This window comes from Salminus brasiliensis, chromosome 1 (assembly GCF_030463535.1).
Source record: "Salminus brasiliensis chromosome 1, fSalBra1.hap2, whole genome shotgun sequence".
NCBI classification, from domain to species: Eukaryota; Metazoa; Chordata; class Actinopteri; order Characiformes; family Bryconidae; genus Salminus; species Salminus brasiliensis.
This window is the reverse complement of record NC_132878.1, coordinates 31,356,860-31,381,696: the sequence shown is the minus strand read 5'-3', so window position 1 is coordinate 31,381,696 and position 24,837 is coordinate 31,356,860. Positions and strand designations below refer to the sequence as shown.

At 41.0% G+C, this 24,837-nt stretch overlaps 1 protein-coding gene across 5 annotated transcripts in view; it reads left to right on the top strand.

Annotated features, from left to right (window-relative positions):
- itsn2a (intersectin 2a) overlaps positions 1-24,837 on the top strand; it is a 67,680-nt gene that overhangs the window by 27,776 nt on the left and 15,067 nt on the right. For 2 of the 5 annotated variants that reach the window (XM_072677516.1, XM_072677551.1), the window contains exons 6-29: positions 2,388-2,612; positions 2,927-2,987; positions 5,355-5,497; positions 5,834-5,897; positions 6,080-6,217; positions 6,547-6,641; positions 7,722-8,032; positions 8,619-8,756; positions 10,004-10,144; positions 11,328-11,415; positions 12,709-12,848; positions 14,390-14,470; positions 17,144-17,280; positions 17,870-18,147; positions 19,038-19,150; positions 19,938-20,098; positions 20,519-20,591; positions 20,702-20,880; positions 21,717-21,772; positions 22,100-22,266; positions 22,538-22,571; positions 22,661-22,782; positions 23,519-23,615; positions 24,633-24,824. In XM_072677516.1, coding sequence (XP_072533617.1) covers positions 2,388-2,612; positions 2,927-2,987; positions 5,355-5,497; positions 5,834-5,897; positions 6,080-6,217; positions 6,547-6,641; positions 7,722-8,032; positions 8,619-8,756; positions 10,004-10,144; positions 11,328-11,415; positions 12,709-12,848; positions 14,390-14,470; positions 17,144-17,280; positions 17,870-18,147; positions 19,038-19,150; positions 19,938-20,098; positions 20,519-20,591; positions 20,702-20,880; positions 21,717-21,772; positions 22,100-22,266; positions 22,538-22,571; positions 22,661-22,782; positions 23,519-23,615; positions 24,633-24,824 — 3,234 coding nt within the window. The remainder of the gene's footprint in view (positions 1-2,387; positions 2,613-2,926; positions 2,988-5,354; positions 5,498-5,833; positions 5,898-6,079; positions 6,218-6,546; positions 6,642-7,721; positions 8,033-8,618; positions 8,757-10,003; positions 10,145-11,327; positions 11,416-12,708; positions 12,849-14,389; positions 14,471-17,143; positions 17,281-17,869; positions 18,148-19,037; positions 19,151-19,937; positions 20,099-20,518; positions 20,592-20,701; positions 20,881-21,716; positions 21,773-22,099; positions 22,267-22,537; positions 22,572-22,660; positions 22,783-23,518; positions 23,616-24,632; positions 24,825-24,837) is intronic. The other 3 variants (XM_072677525.1, XM_072677542.1, XM_072677533.1) reach the window with 3 other exon arrangements.

Here is a 24,837-nt window from a genome sequence, read left to right as displayed (position 1 = left end):
GGTTTGGCTTTGGGTGGGAGTATGTGGGAGCATTTACAGTATTTACATTTACATTTCTATATGCCCTATATAAACTTTTTTTAACTGATATATACTGTATTTAAACACAGACCTGCATATGCTGCAAATACACTCACATAAACAGTGTATAAACTGACTAGTTGCTAACTGTGCTTCAGACTGAGGGATCGTAAGGCCAGTAAATTATAAATTGTAAATCGTAAGGCAATACAATCTTGATATGCCAACATTGGCTTAACATTTCAAATTGGAGCTGTGCATTTTTTGGGGAAGGTGCCATAGAATACATATATTGAGTACTTTAAGTTCTTGTTTGATGTATCAAAAGTAGGTATGTGGGATTAAAAAAAAGGCTCCGATGGGTTTAACAAGTCTATTTACAACCCTGTTGTTTTTATTTTGGGGGCGTAAATGTGACAAGTCAAGGCTGTTGCATTACAGTTTTGGGGTTTTGGAATTGGCCTGTCTTAGAGCTCCATTTTACTTACGTGGGTTTTGCATTTGAGGGAGGACATCAGGTATACAGTGGGGGAAAAAAAGTATTTAGTCAGTCACCAATTATGCAAGTTCTCCCACTTTAAAAAATGAGAGAGGCCTGTAATTGACATCATAGATAGACCTCAACTATGAGAGATAAAATGAGAGAAAAAATTCTGAAAATCACATTGCCTGATTTTTAAAGAATTTATTTGCAAATAATGGTGGAGAATAAGTATTTGGTCACCTACAAACAAGCAAGATTTCTGGCTGTCACAGACCTGTAACTTCTTTTTTAAGAGGCTTCTCTGTCCTCCACTCATTACCTGTATTAATGGCACCTGTTTGAACTAGTTAACAGTACGAGTACCACGAGTAACAGTACCACAACCTCAAACAGTCACACTCCAAACTCCACTATGGTGAAGACCAAAGAGCTGTCGAAGGACACCAGAAGCAAAATTGTAGACCTGCACCAGGCTGGGAAGACTGAATCTGCAATAGGCAGCAGCTTGGTGTGAAGAAATCTACTGTGGGAGCAATAATCAGAAAATGGGAGACCTATAAGACCACTGCTAATCTCCCTCGATCCGGGGCTTCACGCAAGATCTCAGCCCGTGGGGTGAAAATGATCACAAGAACGGTGAGCAAAAATCCCAGAACCACACGGGGGGACCTAGTGAATGACCTGCAGAAAGCTGGGACCAACGTTACAAAGGCTACCGTCAGTAACACACTACGCCGCCAGGGACTCAGATCTTGCAGTGCCAGACGTGTTCCCCTGCTTAAGCCAGTACATGTCCGGGCGCGTCTGAAGTTTGCTAGACAGCATTTGGATGTTCCGGAAGAGTATTGGGAGAATGTCTTATGGTCAGATGAAACCAAAGTAGAACTGTTTGGTACAAACACAACTCGCTGTTTTTGGAGGAGAGTGAATGCTGAGTTGCATCCAAAGAACACCATACCAACTGTGAAGCATGGGGGTGGCTACATCATGCTTTGGGGCTGTTTCTCTGCAAAGGGACTAGGACGACAGGTCCGTGTACATGAAAGAATGAATGGGGCCATGTATTGTGAGTGCAAACCTCCTTCCATCAGCAAGGGCATTGAAGATGAAACATGGCTGGGTCTTTCAGCATGACAATGATCCCAAGCATACTGCCAGGGCAACAAAGGAGTGGCTTTGTAAGAAGCATTTCAAGGTCCTGGAGAGGCCTAGCCAGTCTCCAGATCTCAACCCCATAGAAAACCTTTGGAGGGAGTTGAAAGTCTGTGTTGCCCGCCGACAGCCCCAAAACATCACTGCTCTAGAGGAGATCTGCATGGAGGAATGGGCCAACATACCAGCAACAGTGTGTGCCAACCTTGTGAAGATCTACAGAAAAAATTTGACCTCTGTCATTGCCAACAAAGGATATATAACAAGGTATTGAGATGAACTTTTGTTATTGACCAAATACTTCTTTTCCACCATTATTTGCAAATAAATTCTTTAAAAATCAGACAATGTGAATTTCTGAATTTTTTCATAGTTGAGGTCTACCTATGATGTCAATTACAGGCCTCTTTCATCTTTTTAAGTGGGAGAACTTGCACAATTGGTGACTGACTAAATACTTTTTTTCCCCACTGTATGTACTGAACTCTCATTAATCATCTAGATTAATACAGGTTTTTTGTCCCATTTTAGTGTATCTTTAAATCCAGAGTAATTAGTAGGAAATGGTCTAGAGAACTAGAGCAGAAAGCAGTGTAGTCGATGCGTACCTCATAAAGCACAAGCATTTGTGTTTTTTTCATGTGAATTATGTCTCTTATTTTGCATTTTAATCAGATAAACAGCACAAGGAGGCTGTGTCCAGTATAAATGTACACATTGGGTTTTGCAGGTATGGGATCCATGCCCAATCTGTCTGTCATGCCATCAATGCCCATGCTCACACCCATGCCTCTCGGCTCCTCTGGGACCTCTGTGACCTCTATGACCTCATTGACCTCTATGCCAGCTGTGCCCCCCATGCTGCCCGGGGCCCTGCCCATGCCACTGATCCCTGACTCCCTCAGTATGCCAGCCTTACCCAACGGCACTGCTACTCTGCTCGCACCGACGGCAGGTAACACCCACACAGGTTTGGACATGAGGTCATGGCACAGCTGTGTGTGCAGTATAAATATTATCAATGTGTTTTATGTATTATTATTGTTATTATTATTTTAATGCATAATAATAATCTGGCCCACATGTGATATATGTAATTTAAATATTGTTATGTATAAATAATACCTATAATAGTACCTAGGAGACCTGTCTATGTAAGGTTATTAGCCATAGTGTGTGGTAGTGCACATATAATGATTAAACAATTATGCTGTAAGTTATAAAGTGCTGATGGAGTAACTTGTGCTTGTTTATGCCCCCCCTTTTTAGTTATCCCTCTCTCTACAGGCCTGAGCAAATCTCACTCACTCTTGGACCTGGCTTCCAGCAGGTAAAGCAACCCATATGGATGCGTCAAGCAAAGCGACCCATTCATACTTCATTCCACTTCTGCTCATGTTCACATATTCACATTGCTTTTAAATGAAAGTAAAGCAAAGTTACTCCAAATGTAGCCGATTAGTCAAGGCATGTTTGGTGTCAGAGGTTTACTTCTTTATTTTAAGCACTTAAGCTACAAGGCTAATGTAGCTGACAAGCCCACCAAAATGTTTCTAATGGCCAAGTCATTTTGGAGCATTACTATTGTGTCATTATTCAGGACATTTTTTGACACATTGTGAAGAACTGTCATGTTTATATTATGTGAAAAATGAGGCTAGTCAGTGCGTTTAGCCTGTGTGTTCAGAAAGTAAAAGAAGTGTGTTTGCTTGTACTAGTGTGTGCAGCATGTTGACTCTCACATAAGCAAACACTACAACACACACAACAGTTCCTGTTGCACTACTGTTAAGAGTGGTACTGCTCCATTAGCTAATCTTGCTAAATATGCTAATGCAATTCCTCACCTCAGTGTGACCTCAGTAACTTTAGTCAGTCAGCTTTTCACATTTGCACAGTGTGTGTGATGTTAAGGAACTAAGATTGGAAACTGCTTAGAAAACCTGTACCCACACACACACAAACACACACTCACTCACACATGTTGCATATGGAATACCATTATGATATGGAAACCAAGCTACAAAGCCTGTTTTTGTTAAAGGTAGTGTTTTTGTGATGTCACAAAAAATGAAATGCATTTACAAATATCCACATACCCTGAATTTATAGTGTATGGAAGTACTTCAGCTCAGATTTACTCTTTATGTCTAACGAATAATAAGAGGTTAAACGTTGGACCTTTTAGATTTCATTCAGAAAAAAAACAGACTGTTTTGGTACATAAATCAAACAACTCATAAAATGCAGAATATGGGCCCTGTAATGTTTTTTTCAACGGCCCATCTTGAAGTTCATGTTAGTGTTCTTCATAAATATTAAACAAGCACATCTTTCATTCAATCAACAGTGACACAGCAAACCCACTAAAATGCCCCACATCAACAACCTGAGAGCTTCCTGTCTTGCAGATAACAGAATGGGTGGTAATAGGAAATGATGTCACCAGACAAAACAATTAAATCCAAATCTTACTCTGTCTAGTTCCTCAGTGATGTTGGCTGAGATTTCAGACAAAGAGATTAAATATAATGTTATATTATATTAGAGGTATACAGTATGTAATGTATATTTTTGCATTTATACATTGCTGCTGTCCAATGTATGCATCTCAGTGTGTGTGTGTGTGTGTGTATGTATATTTCATACACATATTTACATATATATAGTTGTGGATGGGTTTACATAAACCTATCATGAGTAATGTCAGTATTGGTCTCTCATTCAGTTCTTTGAATGTTTATTTTTCTGGAGCAGAATGAGTGATAACATACATCTTTTATAGAAAAACAAACAAATTTGGGGGATTTTCTAACAAATCATCACTTAGATGATTGATTCAGAGGTGCTGAAACAAAAATAAGCCATTGGGGGATGCAACCACTTTGCCAAAGAATGGAAGAAGACCCAAATTATCACCTTCAGATAAGAGGAATTGGTTCAGATGGTGATCAGAAACAACCCAAGAACCACTGAGGCACAGACCTGAGTGAGTGAGTTTTACATCACCATAGACTAAGAGGCTTCTTTCCAAGAAAGAAGTCCCTGCTCCAAAACGATCACCTTCGAGCTCATCCAAAGTTTGTAGCTGACCGCACAGACCATGAGAAAACCTTCCAGAGAAAGGTTTTATGCTCTAATGAGACATAGATAATTGGAGGACTACTGGTGAGGCATTCAACCCTTAAGAACACTGTACCAGCTGTTAAGCATGTGGGACTGCTGTTTTTCTGCCAGTGAAACTGGTAGATTGCACAGAGTAGATAAGGAACAGGGAGACGAAAGCGTCAGCTAGTTAAAACTTGGACACAGCTGGATGTGCCAGCAGGACAGTGACCCCAAACACACATCAGAGATGGCTGTGGAATAGGCAAAGCAGGCTAACATTAAGCTTTTGGAAAGACCTTCACCAGGTCCTCCCCTGAAACACACGGACTGTGCTTAAAAGTCTGGTCCGTGCAAAGATGTATCCCAAGATGTGTGTTGTATACTTGTTCTGCTGCAGAAAATGAACAGAAGTGATACTGAGGATTTGTTTGATTGAGTTAATTAATTTGATTAATTGAGACTGGGTGGTGTTTTGTTGCTCTATGTGCTTCTTAAGCATATTTATCTGTGTTTTATCAGGATGTGTGTGGGATTATGAAGTGTATTCATTCATGTGTTCTGATATTTAATTCCCTATTGGCTTCCACAGCTCTAACTCCTCCTCCACCACCTCCCTGGCAAGTAACTCCCCCAAAACTGGCGCGTCTGATTGGGCAGTGCCTCAGTCGTCCCGTCTCAAGTACCGCCAGCAGTTTAACAGTCTGGACAAACTGATGAGCGGATACCTGTCAGGTGTGTGTGTGTTGTGTCCTGCGTGTGCTTGTCAATCTACATGTAATTAATTCATTTAAATAGGTTATTGTGAGTTTGTAGACACCTGCTCGTTCAGCATTTCTTTTGATCAAGGTTATTATAAAGGGGTTTGTTGCAGTAACAGCTTGGACTGGCAGTGGACATGGTGACCTCAGGTTCATGTGTGGCTACTCCAGGAGATTACACAAGCTGTGTCAGCAATAGATGCAGCTCAAAAAGATGAATTCACAAATTACAAGGGTGTCTGGATACTTTTGCTGTGTATGTGTGTGTGAGAGAGGTGGTGTGTATAATGTGATAATGTTGTGTTTGCAGGTCCCCAGGTCAGAAACGCCCTAACTGCCTCTAACCTCACACAGACTCAGCTGGCCACCATATGGTGAGTGCTCATAACACTTCATTAATAAACTGGCATGTTTTTAAATAAATATTCCAGCAGATTTTATAAAGCCTTGACCACACTCTAAAAAACTATCTTAACAACACGCTTTACAACATTATCATAGTGCAAACATGTACGTGTCCTTATGTGTGTGCGAAAACGTGTGTTTCTATCACTAGGACTTTAGCAGACATTGATCGTGATGGCCAGTTGCGTGCAGAAGAGTTTATTCTGGCTATGCACCTGGTGGACATGGCCAAAACAGGCCACCCTTTACCTCTCACACTACCTGCTGACCTAGTGCCACCGTCTTTCAGGTAATGTGTTGTACTTTCACTCACTGGCCACTTTATTAAAAAAACCCACCTTGTGCTTCCACACACTGGTCACTTTATTAGAAACCCCCACCTTGTGCTTTCACTCACTGGCCACTTTATTAGAAACACCTACCTTGTACTTCCACACCCTGGCCACTTTATTAGAAACCCCTACCTTCTGCTTCCACTCACTGGCCACTTTATTAGAAACACAGAGGTGATCAGATTATAAATGAGCTGAATCAGGTGGCTCTGAAAACACTGATGTTTCAGTACTGATTAGTATTGGGTTGTTGTTTGTGTGGATATGTTTGTATGTATGTGTATAGAACAGGGAAGTCATGTGACCTGCTGAATGGCTCCATTCCTCTAATCAGCACTGAGCTCATCGAACCAGAACTTTCACAGAAAGGCAAGAGCAACGGTAAACACACACATGCACACACACACACACACTAGTGGAACTGCATATTGGCATGCTGTGCATCCACTTATAGTCCTCATACAGCTACTCACTGGCTGTATGTGGCCAGTGAGGCTTATTGCTCGCTAAGGCGTATTGCTTAGTAACTACAAGGACGTCTGTACAAACTGGTGGGGCTGTTCTTTGGTAATAAAAGTTTGTAATAACACTTACGAGTCGCCAGTGGGCCCTAGGCTGTTTAAGAGCTTAAAGGGCTTATATTATGTTAAAGTGAATTTAGGAATAAAAGATGTATGATGTAATGTGTGAACATTACATATCTCTACCTATTCAGCCTATGGCAATGCTACAGCCATGTCCATTCATTGAAGATTCAGCTTGGCCCACTTTTTGTATGAGGCACAACGCAGGGCAGCCATTCAGAACAGAGCACAGTCGTTTACATATTACAGTCTTAAAGGTGCAGCAACAAAAACAGCCTGTTTGATTGAAAAAGGTTTGTGTCAGGAGAAATGATCACTGTTTTTCTCCTTAGTGTCTCCTTACTGTCTTTCTCCCAGTAAGAAGCTGCCGGAACTGGCAGAAGGGGTCGAGGACAATACCCCTACGAAATCTTTTATGTCCTTGTTTAATTTCATTTATTGTTCAATTTTATAAATTAATATAAATGTTTTCACATATAAAGACAATTCTATAATATCAGTTTAAAAGGCAGAGTAACAAAAAACATGTTAAAGTCAAAGGGATAAAAAGAGGCTGGAAAATGGAGACGTATAAATGAATTACGACTGTTTTTGGGTCATATACCTGCGCAGACTGTAAAAACAGAGCTCTTTGGACAAGTAAAATGTAGGATATGAGCCTGTTCAACAAGTTGACATGGATGGAGGCGAGTTTGTGATGATTTAGGCGTGCAGCTATCACCATGCTAATTTCTGAGTTGTACTGCTTACATTACTTGTTCGCTACATGAGCTTTGTAACACCAGGGCAAATTCAGCAAAAGCAATCTTCACATACCAAGTCTTGGTGGATTGAGCTCACTGGGGATCAGAGGGGTGTTAATATTATTTTTTTCAAGCTCTGTCTCTCTCAGTGTCGTTTGAGGACAAGCTAAAGGAGAACTTCCAGAGGGGCAGCTTGGAGCTAGAGAAGCGGCGACTGGCCCTGCAAGAGGAGCAGCGGAGGGAGCAGGAGCGGAGACGGGAGGAGGAGCGGAGAGAGGAGGAGAGGAGACGGCAGAAAGAGAGAGAGGAGCAGGAGCGAAGGGAGAGGGAGACGCGGGAGCTGGCGCTGCGCAGGCAGAGAGAGGAGGAGCGACGGATGGAGATGCAGAGGGAGATGGAGAGACAGAAGGAGGAGGAGAGGCTGAAGGACTTGGAGCGGCAGGAGGTACGCTACTAGGGCGGAAACTGTTTTTGTATCAGATGAAGTGCATGAAGGGCACTGTGTGTGGTGTGTCTGTGTGGGTATTCTGGTTTCCTCCCTCCTGTGGTATATTGCCCCTACAACCTTAAACATTTTGAGCAACGGCATAGAAGAACCGATTTTGGTCCCATGTCTATAATAGTGATGTGTGAGTGTGATGATCGTTCACTTGATGTAAAGGGACCTTACCACCTAAAAGGCTCTTCACACTCACACATCTCTATTACAGACTTCTTTAAGAAAAACCATAAGTGGTTCTTCTGTAGCATCACTCAAAGAACCATTTGAAGCATCTGCATTTTTAAGAGTGCAGGTGTGAGTAAAAAAGTGTGTGATGAACTAGTGCCCTCTACAGGGAGTGTTCCTACCTTGTGCCCAATCATTCCCAGTAGGCTCCAGACCCACTGCGACCCTGACCACATCACCCCTTCCACATCAGAGGAAAGAAAAGGGAGGACAAGACCATGTTCACATTACCCAGTCCTGAGGCAGATAACTGACAGTAATCAGGTAATATGGACTTCTCTCTCACCTTCTTCCTCTCTCTCAGGCAGCAGAGCGACAGAGGCGGATGGAGTGGGAGAGGACGAAGCGGGCAGAGCTCCAGAATCAGAGAGAGAGAGAGCAGAGAGACATAGAGAGACTCACAGCCAGGAAGAGAAGCCTGGAGCTGGAGCTGGAGGCTGTGGTGAGATTTACACCTCTCTATATGCAATGAGACACCCCCCCCACCACCACCACCCACCCCCTTTTAATCGTGAAAGCAAGTTACAGTCATTTAAGAAAGAGATGCTCCAGAGCCCGTTGCTGGTATTCAAATTAAGCCGTACGCTCTTAACCACACATTGATCTTTCCGCAACTGCTCTCACATTCTCACATTCTCATTTTCAAACAGCTTTCACGTAAACCTCTCTCTTCTGAGTGATACACCTCTGTTCTCTCTCTTTCTCTTTCTCTCTCTTTCTCTCTGTCATCTGTGTATGCAGCTTTCATACAGCTTTTTCTTCTTCAGTCATCATCACCATCTTTTCTCTTTCATCATCTTTTGCTTTTCTTTGATCTTCATTGCTTTCTTCTTCTTCTTTTTCTTACTTCATCACCTTTGATTTTCATCACCTTCTTCATTACCTTCTTCTTCTCCTTCATCTTCTTTTCTTTAATCGTCCTTGCCTGCTTCGTCTTCGGCTTCTTCAATCATCACTTTTGATTTTCATCACCTTCTTCATCACCTTCTTCTTCTTCTTCTTCTTCTTCTTCTTCCTCTTCTTCAATCTTTATCTTCTTCTTCTTCATCATCATCATCTTATTTTCTTTTGTCTTTATTGCTTTCTTTTTTCTTCTTCATTGCCTTCTTCTTCATCTTTCTCAGTCATCACCTTTTTAAATTTTCATTACCTTCTTCTTCATCACATTCTTCTTCTTCTTCTTAATTATCTTCTTGTCTTTGCTTTTCATTGTCTTCTTCTTCTTCATCTTATTTAATCTTCATCTTATTTGATTTTCATCAACTTCTTCACCAACATCTTTTTCTTTTCTTTAATCTTCATTGCGCTCCACCTTCTTTTCTTCACCTAAACCTAATTCTATCCTCAAACTAACCTAAACTTCACCTACTACACCTTAACCTAAACCTAAACTTCACCTATTAACCTAAACCTAAACTAACTCTTCTTCCTCTTCCTTCTCCTCTTCTTCTTCTTCCTCTTCTTCTTTCTTTCTGTTTTTTCTCCTACCTCTTCTGTATCACCTTCATGCCCATATTTCCTCATTCTTATTCCTCTTTGTCTGCTCTTTCTCTCCAAGTAACCCCATTAACTTAAAGCTGGGGTCTCAAAACCATCTAAATGAAATAAGAGTTATGGTTCAGAATGAAAATTGTGTGTGTGTATGTGTGTGTCCAGATTCTGATCTCTGTCTTTATCTCTCTTACGCAGGGCAGCAAGCACAAGCAGATTTCAGACTGTCTCCGCGAGGCCCAGAGCAAGAGGCGGGTTCAAAGGGCGGAGCTTGAGCTCATCAATCAGAGGCGGGACGGACGCATCGCTGACATCAACTCCCTGCAGCTACAGTTTGAGGTCTAGATTCGCATGTTTCTTTTTTGTTTAATAATCTACAGACATCTAGTTCTGTAAAAAAAATGCAAGTCTACCCTTTCTAAAAAATGAATGAGTCTCCGGTGTAGCAGCAGGGCAATAATTAATAGGTAAGTTGCTTCGGTATGAGAGTAAAAAGCGGAATTGTAGACATGCAGACTGTGTCTAATTTGTTTCTGTTTAAAATGTCAGAAAATATGGCAAATACGTAAAGGATTGTACACACACTCAGCTGCTTAACTGATATATTTAAAAACTCATTCAGATGTGTTTAGATTAAGAAAATTGTCACATGCTTAATGTTTTAGTGGATAATACGTTAGTCTGATATATTATAAAAGTTATTATTTATACAAATAGATAGAATAGTATTGTTTATTAGCGATAGGGTTGGGCTGAAAATAAAAACAGTGCGAACAGGTCATTTTTATAACAGTTTTCTTAAAATGTACATGTACTTTGTCGACACACTTGCAAACTTGGAGGTAAAGCTCCATTTAATGCTGACTGGTGCTCCAAGCCGGTAGAAAAAGGAGATCGGTTATTAGCATAATTTGATCTCACCTGAAGGCACTTACAGGATCTAGCCTGTCTCTTATCACCCGATAGAGAAAGTGATTCCTGTCACCCCTCTCGCTGCACTCCATATTTTGGTTGCCGGCAGTTACGTCATAACTTACAAATGCTTAGGGATAGGTGTAAATATTTAGTAGCTACCAGCTTCTATATGCATAGTAATGCATAAACCTAATCTGAGCCTATTTCGGACAGCTAGTGCAACTGGGCCTTGTTTCTTGAATTAGAGATTTTTGGCCCATTTTGGCATCCGAACAAGTGGACAGTTGTTCATTCATGGATGTTACTGAGGTCATGTGTAAAGAGATACCATGGTAATAAACAAAGATCGGCGTGCTGAGAACAGCCACTGCAACTTTATGAATGGGATTTAAATGCTGTGGCAAAGCCATGTCTGGAAAATATCTCCACTTCTACAAATGTGGGTTAAAAATTGGTTAATTGAGCTAATTCATAAGAAAGTGACACAGTTTATTTGTTATTACTGAAAATAACCTCTATGAGTTAAAGTCATTAAAGACCCATAATTGAGATGTTGTATGTTTCTAGTATTAGATGTACTGATTTTTTTTTGCTTTGCCATTCTCAGGATGTTCAGAGGCAGCTGAGTGGTCTGGCCCCAGAGAGACTGAAACTGAGTGAAAGACTGAGAGAACTCACGCAGACCAACAGTACCTGTAAGAAAACACTCTGCTTCAAACTGGTAGATGTGTGTATGTGTGATTGGATGATGGAGACATGTTAGGGTGGATGTAAAAATAAAGGTATTAAAAGGGCTTTGTACTTCTTTAGCCTACACTTGGCATTGGACATGATGACATCAGGCTCAAGAACAGCTGCTCGTTCTATTGGTCTGTGCTGTTCTGTGGAAATTATTCAACCTGTGTGCACAGAGCTGGATGCCTATATCAGCAGTGGGCGTTGTTTTAAAGTAGCTATATTATCTAAAGTGTCCCAATCCAATCCAGGCATATTTTAATGTATCGGACATTGGCTATTTTAAGCCTGATCCAGTTCTGATATTATATTTCTACCACTGTGTGCCATTAATGGACATTATTCCCATACAGAGCAGTTGAAAGCCTGCCCTGTGGACGCTATTTTACAATGGAACATGAAAACTATTGCTGAAAGGTTCACCTTTTTTATGGTTTACAAGCAGCACTGAAGAGCGGTGTAGTCTAACGCTAACACACACATTATAGAAAATCAAATCACAGTGTATTCACAAAGCTATAAGGGTATAACTCGATCTGGACTGTGCCCTAGCATGTTTTGACCCCAAAGCCTGGTTCGTCTTACTAGTGTGATCGCTCTGTGCCTGAGCTTGGTACAGTTCAGTTGGACTTCAGTAAAAAGTGTGATGGCTAACTGATAGAAAGTGTTGGGCACCCAGCTCTGATGCATTGACTTGCAGGATGCCTGTGCCGACCAGCATCACGCTGAAGTGATGTGGTGAGAGATTAATTATCCACACAATAAAACAGTCATTTAAAACAATTGGGCTGTCAGACATTCGGAATGTCATATTATATAAACTGTGATTTTATTTCAGTATTGATGAACAGCACATCTTACTCAAGTTGTGTGGCTGTATTATTTATAGAAATACATAGATCGGATCTGACAATACTCAGCATTAAGAGACTTGGCGGGGCAAAATAACTGGATAAAGACATCTCAAATCAAGTCAAGAGGCTTTATTGATATTTCCACTGTATACAGAGTACAATGTACTCCCGGACCATGGTGCAATGCACAACACAGTGCAGACAGACAGTACAACACAATGCAGAGAAGTACAGTACACCACACAGAGTGCAGACGAGACACAGCGTTCAGACGAGAAAATGTAACAGGCTCTTTGGAAGTGCTCTTTGGATGCTTCTGGGCATATAATGGACCACTCACACACATAGGATTGATAATAGCAAATAACCTGACAGACTTTTTCCTCTTCTCTCACACAGGTACTGGGGTGAGTGATATAAAACAAAGCGTGTGTGAGAAGGATCTGAGCTGTAGGAAGCTGAAGGAGCAGCTGGACGCTCTGGAGAGAGAGACTACAGCCAAGCTGTGTGAGATGGAGCGCTACACCCAGGACATGAAGGTCTAACTCCACCTCACTGCCCTCTTTCACACACTTAAGATCAGATATATGAGTATGAGGAAGAGCAGCGCTAATTGTGCATTAAAGGGGCCACAGTATGCGCTGGTGCTGAGCTCCAAATCGGTGTGATTAACTAACCAAGTGGGAAGTCCACAAAAATCTGCCCGCCGTTAGTCGTCTAAATCTTTTAAATAAGTAACAGGATGTAAGGGGATGTTTCGGATTGCCATTAGATCACTAAAATCACTCTTCAGAGATTACAAATACAATACAGTCCTTAATTGCATGTTGTTTCTATATTTGTACACATTTACAGTAAATGAACTGGCATTTCACTGGCCTGTAGCTTAGTTCATATGGTGCCTATAAAAAGTATAAATGGAATTATGGTCAATATAATTTGGCTTTTTAACAAAAAAACACTTTGTATTATTATTTTTATTTTTTACTTCTTTTTTACTACAAAGTAATATCATTAAAATAACAATGTGTATGTTAAATAAGTAAATGCCCCCTTTAAAGTGACTGACCTAATTTATAGGTCCAGTCACTGGATAAGCAGTATTCCTGGCTGCAAATGAAGACAAAAGAACACTCCACACAACTCCAAGAGTAATTTACTGAACTGGATTTTAGTTAAATCCATCGTTAAGAAACGGAAGGAATATAGAACATGTGTAAAGCTGACTAAAGCAAGAAATAGGAGACAAGTTTAGGAGGTCACAAGTTTTTATAACTATCTTGTGTCCAAACCTCCTCTGGATAGCAGTGGATCTGTCCCTGAAGTGTACAAAGACTTTAACAAGTTTAATAAAAAGCTGTATTCCATAAGACGACCACTGTAACAGTGCCATTGATGGCCATAGTGGTCAATAAGAGGCTGAAATGTACTGGGTTGGGCTGTAAAATTTAAATCTAAAGAAAGACAGTTATATATGTGTTACAGTACTTCCATACTAAAACAAATGCACACATCAACACCACATCCACATCCACACATAGGTACATTTATACACTAATACCATTACAGTGGCATGAACAACTCTCATGAAAAACAGTAACACAGTAACCTGAAACCATCTTATTTTAGTTAATAATAATCAGTACTAATGTTTACTTTTTAAAGTCTGCCTGTCTTTCTCCTTCTCTCTTTTTTTCTTCTTTCTTAATTTCTACTTCTTCTGCTTTCTTTCTTTCTTTATTAATTTCTCTTTCTTTCTTTCTTTCTTTCTTTATTAATTCCTTTCTTTCTTTCCTCCTTATTTTCTTTCTTTATTAAATTTTCTTTCTTTCTTTCTTTCTTTCTTTCTTTCCTCCTTAATTTCTTTCTTTATTAATTTCTCTTTCTTCTTTATTAATTTCTCTTTCTTTCTTTCTTTTCTTTCTTTCTTAATTAATTTCTCTTACTTTCTTTCTTTCTTTATTAATTTATCTTTATTTCTTTATTAATTTATCTTTCTTTCTTTCTCTCTCTTTCTCTTGCTCTCGCTTTCTCTCTTTCCCTTTTTCCGTCTGTCTCTCTCTATTTCTTCTCCCTGTAGTCAGTGGAGATGGACGACTGTGTGCTAAAGGGGCTTCTCTCTTTGTTGGCCTGTCTAACCAATCTCTTCCTTCTAATAAAGGTTCTCCTTTCGCTCTTTCTTCTCTTTTCAATCCACCCTTCACACTCATCTGAGACCATCCCTCCATCTTCCATTTGTCTTCCCAGCAGTTTCTGGGGCATCTCATCAGTGGACCCTTATCCCCCAATGCCCCCATCGTGTTCTATATATGAACTTTAATGCTTGGTGTCTAATGGCCGTCACAGGCCATGGGTGAAAGCTTGCACTGTCCACTAGATACACCCACTGACCACTGTTCAGGCAAGAGACAAACAATGTTGGATAAAGGCACCCTAATAATAATAATAATAATAATAATAATAATAATAATAATGGACTAGAAAAGTGCAGTTCCTGAAGGAAACACAGAATGGTTGTGCAGCTTAGATGGTTCCAGCTGGTTGCTGTGGTATCCCAGGTGGTGCTTGCTAGGTGGGTGCTGGGCAAATGCTATGGTATCCCAGATCGTTTTTGCTCCTCATTGATTCCTATGGGGAAACATTTTGCAAAGTATCTGTTGCTATGTGCCCATGTGAACCATGCATCCAGTGAAAAAGCTGTATACAAACCCAAATCACAGTCAGACCAAACAGTCTTGAGTTGGAACAGTGTCCATATCTTGAGTTCATAATTTGAACTGCATTGTTAGAGACAAACACTGTATAATGCAGATAAAGGTGTTCATAATGATAAAATACCTGCAGAAAATACATTGTTATTTATTTAGTGTTCACTGTATTGTGGAAGATTCCCTTCAGTGTTATTTTAAGAGAAGCAAACAACAAGCCCTATCAGGTGTGTATGACCTGTGAAGTAAATCTGGAAGTGTGTGGACGTGGGCACTGCACATGGACATTGCAGTGGGAATAAGACCTGTGCACCTGCTAGTTTCTGTGGACAGTGTTCTCAGTGTATGTATGGTGTCACAGTGTGGAAGAGCGAGCTTTCGCCCGTAGGCATCTCCTACTTTCATCTCTGTTGTGTCATGAATAGAGAAGGCTCATATTTACTCCCCAAAAAACATCTCCAGCAGACAAAGCTGCTTCTGTAATGTGAGGATAGTGTGAAAGAGGCTCTTTCCTTCCAGCCATACACTTTCTCTCAGTGCACAAAAAAGGCGTTCTCTGCTGGACGAGTAGCAGAACCCATCCCAAAACCAGAGCTGAGGCAAGTTTTAGGAACTCATTAAGCGTCTGCTTTAATGAGAGCCTGAAAAATCTGCTCTGTTCTTGTTTTAGTTGCTACACTAAACAGCTTAGCGAAGCAGAGCCTCATTTTCATCAAGTCTTGCACACAGAATACAAAAACAGACACTTACCAAACAAGCTGTATGAAGTATCGGAGAGATAAACATGGCGTTATGTAACTGTAAGCGGATATAAAATGCTCGATTATAGAAGCTTTTTTTTCCCCGCTCACTTTAATTATACGTGTAGTTAAATCTCTTTTAGACCCAAATGCAAACAGCAGCTGTGGTTGTTTATTTGGGCAGGTGCAGATCATCCAAACCACTTCACCAACATCACTAGTGAATCTCACCATTGTTTTGGCATCATCACAAATGTATAAAAAAACACTAGTACAGATATTGCCAGAAATCCTGCTGTAAGTAACACTATAGCCCAAAAGTGTGGAAGCAGCGCTAGTGCTCTGCTTAAAAATCTCTGCTTGCTCAAGCCCAGCTTTTCCTGTTAGCTGGTAGTTTTAGCTGGTCTAAACTGGTCTTTGATGGTCAAAGGCTGGTCATCCAGATGTAAACATACCCAATGCTAAGTTTCATGGTCTAGCTGGTCTACCAGCATGATCAGCTTGAGCAAGCTGGTCTGCAAGCTGCTCATTCTGGTTGACTTGTTTGGTAAAGTTAGTTGATGAGTGTGGTCAAAGCTGGTTATACTGGTGGACCAGCATGGTTTAGCTGGTCTTGCTGCTCAAACAGCATGGCCAATGATGATCTTTCTGGTCGACCATGCTAGTCATGCTGGTCAACAGTCTTGGTCATGCTAGTTGACAGTTTTGGTCATGATGGTCATGCTGGGCATGCTGGTTAGCCACCTTGGTCATCCTGGTTGAATAATTTGGTCGAGTTGGCCATACTGGTAGACCATCTAACCCTCAAACTCAAAAACATAGCCACTGTTGGTCAAGACCTAAGCCAGTCAACTAGCTTAACCAGTGTAATCAGCTTGCAGCCATCATGCTGGGTGACCACCTTGGTCATGCTGGTCAGTAAGCTTGGTTGTGCTGGTCAACATGCTTGGTTGTCATGGTCATGCTGGTCAAGTACCCTGGTCATACTGTTTGACTGGCTTGGTCATGCTGGTCAAGCACCTTGATCATGCTGGTTGACTAGCTTGGTCATGTGCTCTTCAAGAGCTAAACTTGTCAACATGTTTATTGCAACTCTAAATCCGATATACCCGGCTTCCCGTATTCAGAAGCTTCTGAAGCACCTCAATCAAACAGTACAGTAAAAGTACAACACTACAACACCATTGGAATGTACAGGCTTCCATACTTTAGGTCTGTAGTGTACACGACAGTGTATATGTAGTATAGAGTATGCCTCTGCTTATGCAAATATACCATAGTTAAAAATGTAGGCATTGGTTAAATTACTGTAAAGTGTGAGTCTTTTGAGGTGATTTGGGTTTTGGGGTGTGTGTTAAACGTGTCTGGGTCATGTTGACACTGCAGGAGCTGAGGGAGAGGCAGCAGCAGCAGCAGGCCGTGCTGGAGCAGCTGGGCCGAGTGAAAGCAGAGAAAGTGAAGGAGCTTCAGAGACGAAGACAAGAGCAGGAGGAGAGGAGGAAGAGAGAGGAAGAAGAAGCCAGGTGACCTAAAATGCTCAGCTTCATGTTCCTTAAACTGTCCCTGACATCACAACAATTAGATATTATAGTTGTCCTCTAAATAAACCTGCTTAAGCTGTGTCCACATTACATTGAACTTTGCCTGCTAGCTTGTCAGATCATCCATCAGATGGTTCCAATCCATCAGATCTATCCAGTTTACAATGTTATTCTTCTGTTTAATATTATTATTTTTGTCTGATGGATATTTGTCTAATTTCGCCTTGTTCACAAACCTTAGCAACAGTCAAGCAATGCCCAAGCAACCTCCTGGAATACCATAGCACCACTTTACAACAGCTCAACAACCACCTAGCAACCTTATATCATTCACTTAGCACACCCTAACTACCGCTCTGTGGCATCTAGCAAGATATCATTGTAACCACACTTAGCAACTACCTGGAGCAACTACCTGGAATAGTGTTAAAAAAGCAATCATTTAAGAACACCAGGGAATTGCTTGACACTTCCTGCCTTACATGCCGGGGTTCTAGGCTTCGTAACTCAGGATCTCATTTTCTACATTTCTAACCCTGTTAAACCTGTGTGCGTGTTCATGTGAGCTCAGGCAGGCTAAGCTGGAGCAGGAGCGCTTGCAGAAGGAGGAGGCCGAGCGCCAGAAGAAGCTTGCCCAGGAGAGAGAACGAGAGGAAAAGAGAAGAGCGGAAGAAAGAGAGAGGGAGGAGAGAAAGCGAGCAGAGGAGAAGGAGAAAGAGGAAAGGAGGAGAGCGGAGGAGAAAGAGAGGGTTGCAGAAAATGAAGGAGGAATGAAGCCTGACAATAGTGCAAATACAGACCTTCACTCACAGCTTTCTGCACTGTTCAGGAGCACAGCCAACGGAACCGGTAAGCGAGCGCGCGTGAGCCAAACCTGTCAAGGAACCATTATACTTTGCTCTTTTAATTTTTTTTTTTCTTTTTTTCTTTTTCCTTTTACTTCATTACAGTAATGAGTGGGATTTGTGCCAGGAGAACACAGACTTAATCTCCTCTCTCCGTAATTATATGGGGCTGAGGCTACTGTATGTAGATGAAGGTGTTCATTTGGAATGAAAAGATAGAATTGTATCAGCAGGGCTCACTGAAGACCACGTAAGGCATATTGATTTTATGCACCAAAAACTGTAAATACCATGGAAATCTGAACGTATATAGCTTACAGCATACCACATATTCTCCATATGCGTACGAACCGTGATGCACGTACTGTGGCGGTTTGGTTTGAATACACATATTGATAAACCCTACTTTCTACATCAAAAAGGCAAGAACATTTCCTAATTCCATAATAAAATAATAAAGGCCAATTAAAGTGTACCTGGATATCCAAATTGCTAGTATGTATGGTCCAGCCCAGCCGACCTCAAACATCTTTCGAATGTAAAACTGGGCTCTGCTGATTCAGTACCAGTCAAACATTTAGACACACCTTGCCAGCAAGCTGGAATAAATAAATGTACTGGGGCTCTGAAACTCAACTCCAATTTGCTCATATTTGATCCTAAAAGCAGTGCATTCTGCAGTTTGTGGTATTTATTACTCCGTAATAGGCATTAATAACACCCAATGAACCACCTGGGATACCATAGCAACAAACGAGCAACATCCTGGCAAATGTATGGAACATTACAGCAACCACTGACTTATCAGTTCCAACCAGTGAATGTAAATATCCTATTTGGTGTTTATGTTAAGGTATGTGACAGTTGTGTGTTCTTTGTGTGTTGTGTTTGCAGGTGTACAGCCTGTTTTAAATGCTCAGGGGAAGCTGAACACCTACAGAGCCCTGTACCCCTTCACTGCCCGCAATGCTGATGAGCTCACACTGGTGGCAGACTGTCTCATAGAAGTATGCACACACGCACATACAGCACTAAGCAAACATCAGAGATCAATCTTTCTTTCTTTGGTTTCCGTCAGAATTTATCTAAATTATAATTACTTATAATTATAAGAAAAAAACATAAATTGTCTGTTTAACAGGAAATGACACAGAAACCTCAGCAGCTAAATCTACTATCAGATGTTTTTGCGTTTAGTGCATCCACCGCTACTTTCAGTTTAGCTTCCCCTCTTTTCAGTAGACCCACTTTCACTGTTTCTGCAGCGATTGTTTTACACACCATTTGAGTCTGAGAAGCAGATTCAGTAATGTTGAAGTCTGGACACTGGGGTAGGAGGTCCAGCAGCAGCTTCTTGGTTTGATCTGTTTGCTTTCCTTGGTAAGAGCTTCCTGATCAGCTTCACACCCTTTCAAACTCACAGTGCTGAGGATGATCTTCTCACAGTGAAAGGATGAACATAGACACCTGTGGATGTTTTTAGATCTGAGGTGAAGTGAGAGTGGAGTCTTATTTTGTCTCTCAAAGATGAAAGTTTTAACAGTTGTTTGTCTGATAGGTGGCTGCATAGGTGGTCTACCTGGACTTGCAAAGGGTTGTTAGGGTTTTTCCATGTTCTCTGTATCTTTAACCCATATATTGAATTATACTTATTTTCCTTTGACTTTCTCTTTCCCTGTGAAAGTAAAATATCTCCTCAGAAATATCTTCTGAAAAATGCTTATACTGAACTTCTGGCAGAAAATTAAATAAATGATAAATGACAGGACTCTTTTACTTACTCTGGCCCTTCAGGTGGACGAGTCTACTGTCAGGGAGCCAGGGTGGCTATATGGACATTATGAGGGAAAGAGCGGCTGGTTTCCAGAGAGCTATGCAGAGAAAACCAATAAAGATCAGACTGATTCTACAGCAGCTCACACACACACCACAGTGCCCCCTGCTGACTTCTTCAGGTAAGGCTTTGAAATGTGTTTTGGAGCAATATGTCTTTTTCTGAACTAAACCAGTCTGTTTAGTGCATAATTGGTGTTCTATAGATATATACATATACACTTACATATAGACATTATGTTCTTTTCATTCCAAGTCATTTTGGAGCACTTCTGTTGGTCCATTTGTCATGAAATTGTGCTACAATGTAAAGAACAACAGTCAGATTCATTTTGTGTCAAACAATGAAAATCAAAAAAGGTGATGCAAGTCTTTTGCATGACAGAAATGTTGTATTAAATAAGATGCTGTAGTGCAGTGCCCCCTACTGACGACAGCCCTGTACGCTAAACAGTGGAAGATTCAGTATGCATACGATACCTGATATTTATGCCTTTATTTCTGCCGTTTACATTATTACAATAATTATGACACTATTGCAGGATTCCTAGGGTTGATATAGAGGGTCCAACACCCACACACACACCTGCAGCAACATACACGCAGCACATACAGGTAAGTGTATTTAAACACATAGTTAAGTGTTTATACACACATACATAGGCATCCCTACTAAGCTGTCATTTCTTATATGTATTTGATTGTGTGTGTGTGTGTGTGTGTAGGCTGTAGCTCTTTGTGATTGGACAGCTAACACGGAGAGTCACCTGGGGTTCTGTAAAGATGATATCATCACAGTTCTTGAGCAGCAGGAGAACTGGTGGTATGGAGAACTAAAGGAGAATCGTGGCTGGTTCCCCAAAACCCACGTGTCCATGGTGACCACCAACAACACGCACACTGAGTAAAGATCTCTTTCCTTTTCTATCACCTACCCCATAACCTGGACTAATAAACAGTAAACAGTGGATTAAACTCTGTAAACTATAGAATTAACTCCATACACCTAGTGTCCAAAAGTTTGTAGACACGCTTATCCAACATTCTCTAAAATCACGGGTATTAATAGTGGGGTTGTCCCCCTTTGCAGCAGTAACATACTCTGTACCTCAAGGAAGGCTTTACACTAGATCATTAAACCCTGCTGTGAGTTTCTGAGGGTTTCACATTCATCTACAAGATCATCAGTGAGGTCAGGAACTGATGTTAGGTGTTAGATAGTTCTGCCACTCCAGCTCATCCCACAGATGTTGGATAGAGCTCCATCACGCTGAGTGACCTTAGGCTTGTTCTTATGGCAGTGTTTTTTTGTGGACATTATAAAATGCAATTGAACACCCACTTCAACAATTGGTACACCCTTCCAAAAGTTGAATTCACTAATTAGAAAACATGTCTGGACACATACATGATGGGTTTCACAAGCAAATTAATATTATACAATAATTCAACGCCAGCCAGTCATAACATTGCCTGATATTGAGTTGGTCTTTCTTGTACCGAGAAAAACGTTCTGAGTGCCGGTAACCCTGTTGCTGGTTCACCAGCTGTTTTTAGCTTGGACCGCTTTTGGTAGGTACTGACCACTGACCACTGAACCTGCCACGAGACCTGCCTGATGTTTTGGAGGTGCTCTGGCCCAGTCATGTACCCGTCACAATGCACTGATGACTGGTGAAAGTCATGAGGTTTAGATTTGGATACTTCAGACTTAAAGCTGTTTTTGTCTTTGTGTTTTAGACCTTTATATTCCACGGTGGATGAACTGGACCTGTCAGACTCTGGTCTACTTGAAGGTGAGCGGTCTCAACATTTCAGTATTGTATTATTTACGAATGAACACGTTGGCTTCCGTGACATGTTGACTGTATGTTTCTCTAGTTTATCTACTATATATTTATATTTACAGATATTAATTCACAGCCAACAAAAACAAATAAAATCACAATCATTCAACAAATCAATCTAATTAAATAAAATAGACATGGAATTAATTAGGTAACTGTTGGAAATATCCCAAGCATAACATTTGATTGAAATTATATAAGTTGATATCATTTAGTTTGATTAGTCAGTGAGCATTCTTGATTTGTGCTTCTCTTTTTATATTTCTGTTCAATCAGAATATGTAGCTCTTTACACGTACGAAAGTCCAGAGTCAGGTGATCTGACGTTCCGGGCTGAGGACGTGGTTCTGGTTACAGAGAAGGAAGGGGAGTGGTGGAGAGGCAGCATTGGCGACCAATCAGGACTCTTTCCTTCCAACTACGTTAAACCCAAAGACTCTGACGTATGTTAAAACCCATATTCTATTCAGTGTGTTTATATTTATGTATATTAATTTAATATTACATTTTTTAGAAGTTTATTACACAGTTTTTAATATTAAAACAAATATTTTTCATACTATACTGCTAGACATCGTTCAGTATCGATGTATTGTTCTACTATCTACTAAATTATTCAGCCAGTACTGTAAATTATTTCATAACTACTATGTTCATTCGTTAATTATGTGTGTTTGTGGGTAAATCATGTATTTCTTTTTTTTACTGTTTTAGACTGCCAAATCTGGTGCATCCAGTAAGAAACCAGGTGAGCTGATAAAGATTGTCTAGAAGTAACTACTTAAACTGAAGGAAGAATCAAGCTTTGTCAGTTATTTTTTTCGTCCTTTCTCTCAGAGATTGCCCAGGTAACAGCGGCTTGCATCGCCACAACGGCAGAGCAGCTGAGCCTTACAACTGGACAGCTCATCTTGGTTCTGCATAAAAACTCCTGTGGCTGGTGGCTGGGAGAACTGCAGGTCAGTGTGCATGATTACATCACCATGGTTGAATGAAAGAAACCGTCTAGCCAGTAACGTACATATGTAGCCTGTTAGCCTAATTGCAGGACAGACAAGACATTTTTGGTGCCTGAAGTCTTGCTTGTTTAGATTTGTGCTGGAGCTATGAGGCTAATGGAACTGGCAATGGGAGCTTGCACTGGTTAGAATCCGTGATGTGAGCCTTACATCATCACACACGCAGCACGCGTGGAGTTGTTCAGTCATCTCCAATAGACTTGTTTAAGTGGTCACTATACGGTTTGCACTGTAGTGTTATAGCTTCAGTGTAGAACTAAAGCACCAAAACTCCAGACACCAAACATGACTGATTCCAGACATGTTGACTTACGGCTTACGGTTTGCATTGTAGTGTTATAGCTCCAGTGTAGAACTAAAGCACCAAAACTCCAGACACCAAACATGACTGATTCCAGACATGTTGACTTACTTTTGGGGTAAAGGGGGGAAGTTGTATAAATGCCACAGCATTGGTTTATATGAACACCGAACAAACAGTGTATTACTGTGTACTAACACTGCTGTCAGTCTGCTGCATACAAGCTTAACTACAGAAGTAGTTTTGATTCCAGCTGGTTAAACACAGTGTGAATTCACAGCAGAGTGCAGTGTATTGATTGTTTTTGATGTGGATATTATGTGAGCATATATATGTGTGTGTGTGAATATATGAATGTTTGTGTGTATTTTGAAGGCTCGTGGTAAGAAGCGTCAAAAGGGATGGTTTCACTCTTCAAACATCAAACTGCTGGAGCCCAACAGTGGCAAAACCACTCCTGCACCCCAGCCACGTATGTTATGAACATGCACACACACACATACAGATTAAAGCCACATTAAAACCACCCACCTAATATTGTAAAACCACCCTTTTGCGTCCAAAACAGCTCACTCCTGTCAAGGCAGGAACTCCACAAGACCTCTGTAGGTGTCCTGTGGTATCTGGCACCAAGACGTTACAGCATATTCTTTAGTCCTGTAGTTTGTTAGGTGAGGCCTCTATGGATGGCATCAACAGGCTTTGGGTGCCCATGACACTGTTGCCGATTCAGTGGTTATCCTTCTTTGGACCACTTTTATTTTTGGCAGGTACTGACCACTGCATACCGGGAACACCCCAATACCTAGACAGTTTGGCCCTGGTGAAAGTCACTCAGACACTTGCTGTTTTTTCCAGCTTTTGACACGTCACCTTCAAGAACTGACTGTTCACTGGCTGCCTAATATATGCCACCCACATGATCAAGTCTAGTGTTCAAAAATGACCTGAACCGGCCCAAATTCCAAATTCAAGACTGGCCTCAAAACAAAGTCTCAAAACAGTGTTTTGCTGTATTTACATTTAAATTATATAATGAGATCTAGGTACATCAACACATAATGAGAAAACACATGCTAATACTTTAGGGTAGATATCAGATGCAATTTGGGTGAAGCATCTGAGGCTGCACACTACCATGCCAAATTGTGTGTAACAGTAGTACACCAGCTTTAGTACGTGGTGTTAGATGCACCCTAGTGCTCTTAAAAATAAAAGTACCTTTAGATGATTCTGTGATGCCATAGCGATGCAACAGAATATTTTTTTTGTAAGAGATGTTAGACAAGTGTCTTCACAAGTGTGAAGAACCGTTTGAAGGTCTAAAGAACTTTCACTTGATGTAAAGGTTCTTTGCCAGTTTAAAGGGGGGATGCCATGTTCCATGAGACAGGACAGGCTTTTTAACTCTAACACACACTGTTGTTCTTCAGTGTGGAATGAGCCCTGCCATCACTCTCTCTCTCTCTCCCCTTTTCCCTCTCCTCAGTGTGTCAGGTCATCGCCATGTACGACTACAAAGCAGCCAACGAGGATGAGATGAGCTTCCTGAAGGGTCAGCTGATTAACGTCCTCAACAAGGACGACTCTGATTGGTGGAAAGGAGAGCTCAGCGGGGTCACAGGCCTTTTCCCAACCAATTACGTCAAAATGACCACAGAGTCTGACCCCAGTCAGCAATGTGAGTTCTGTTA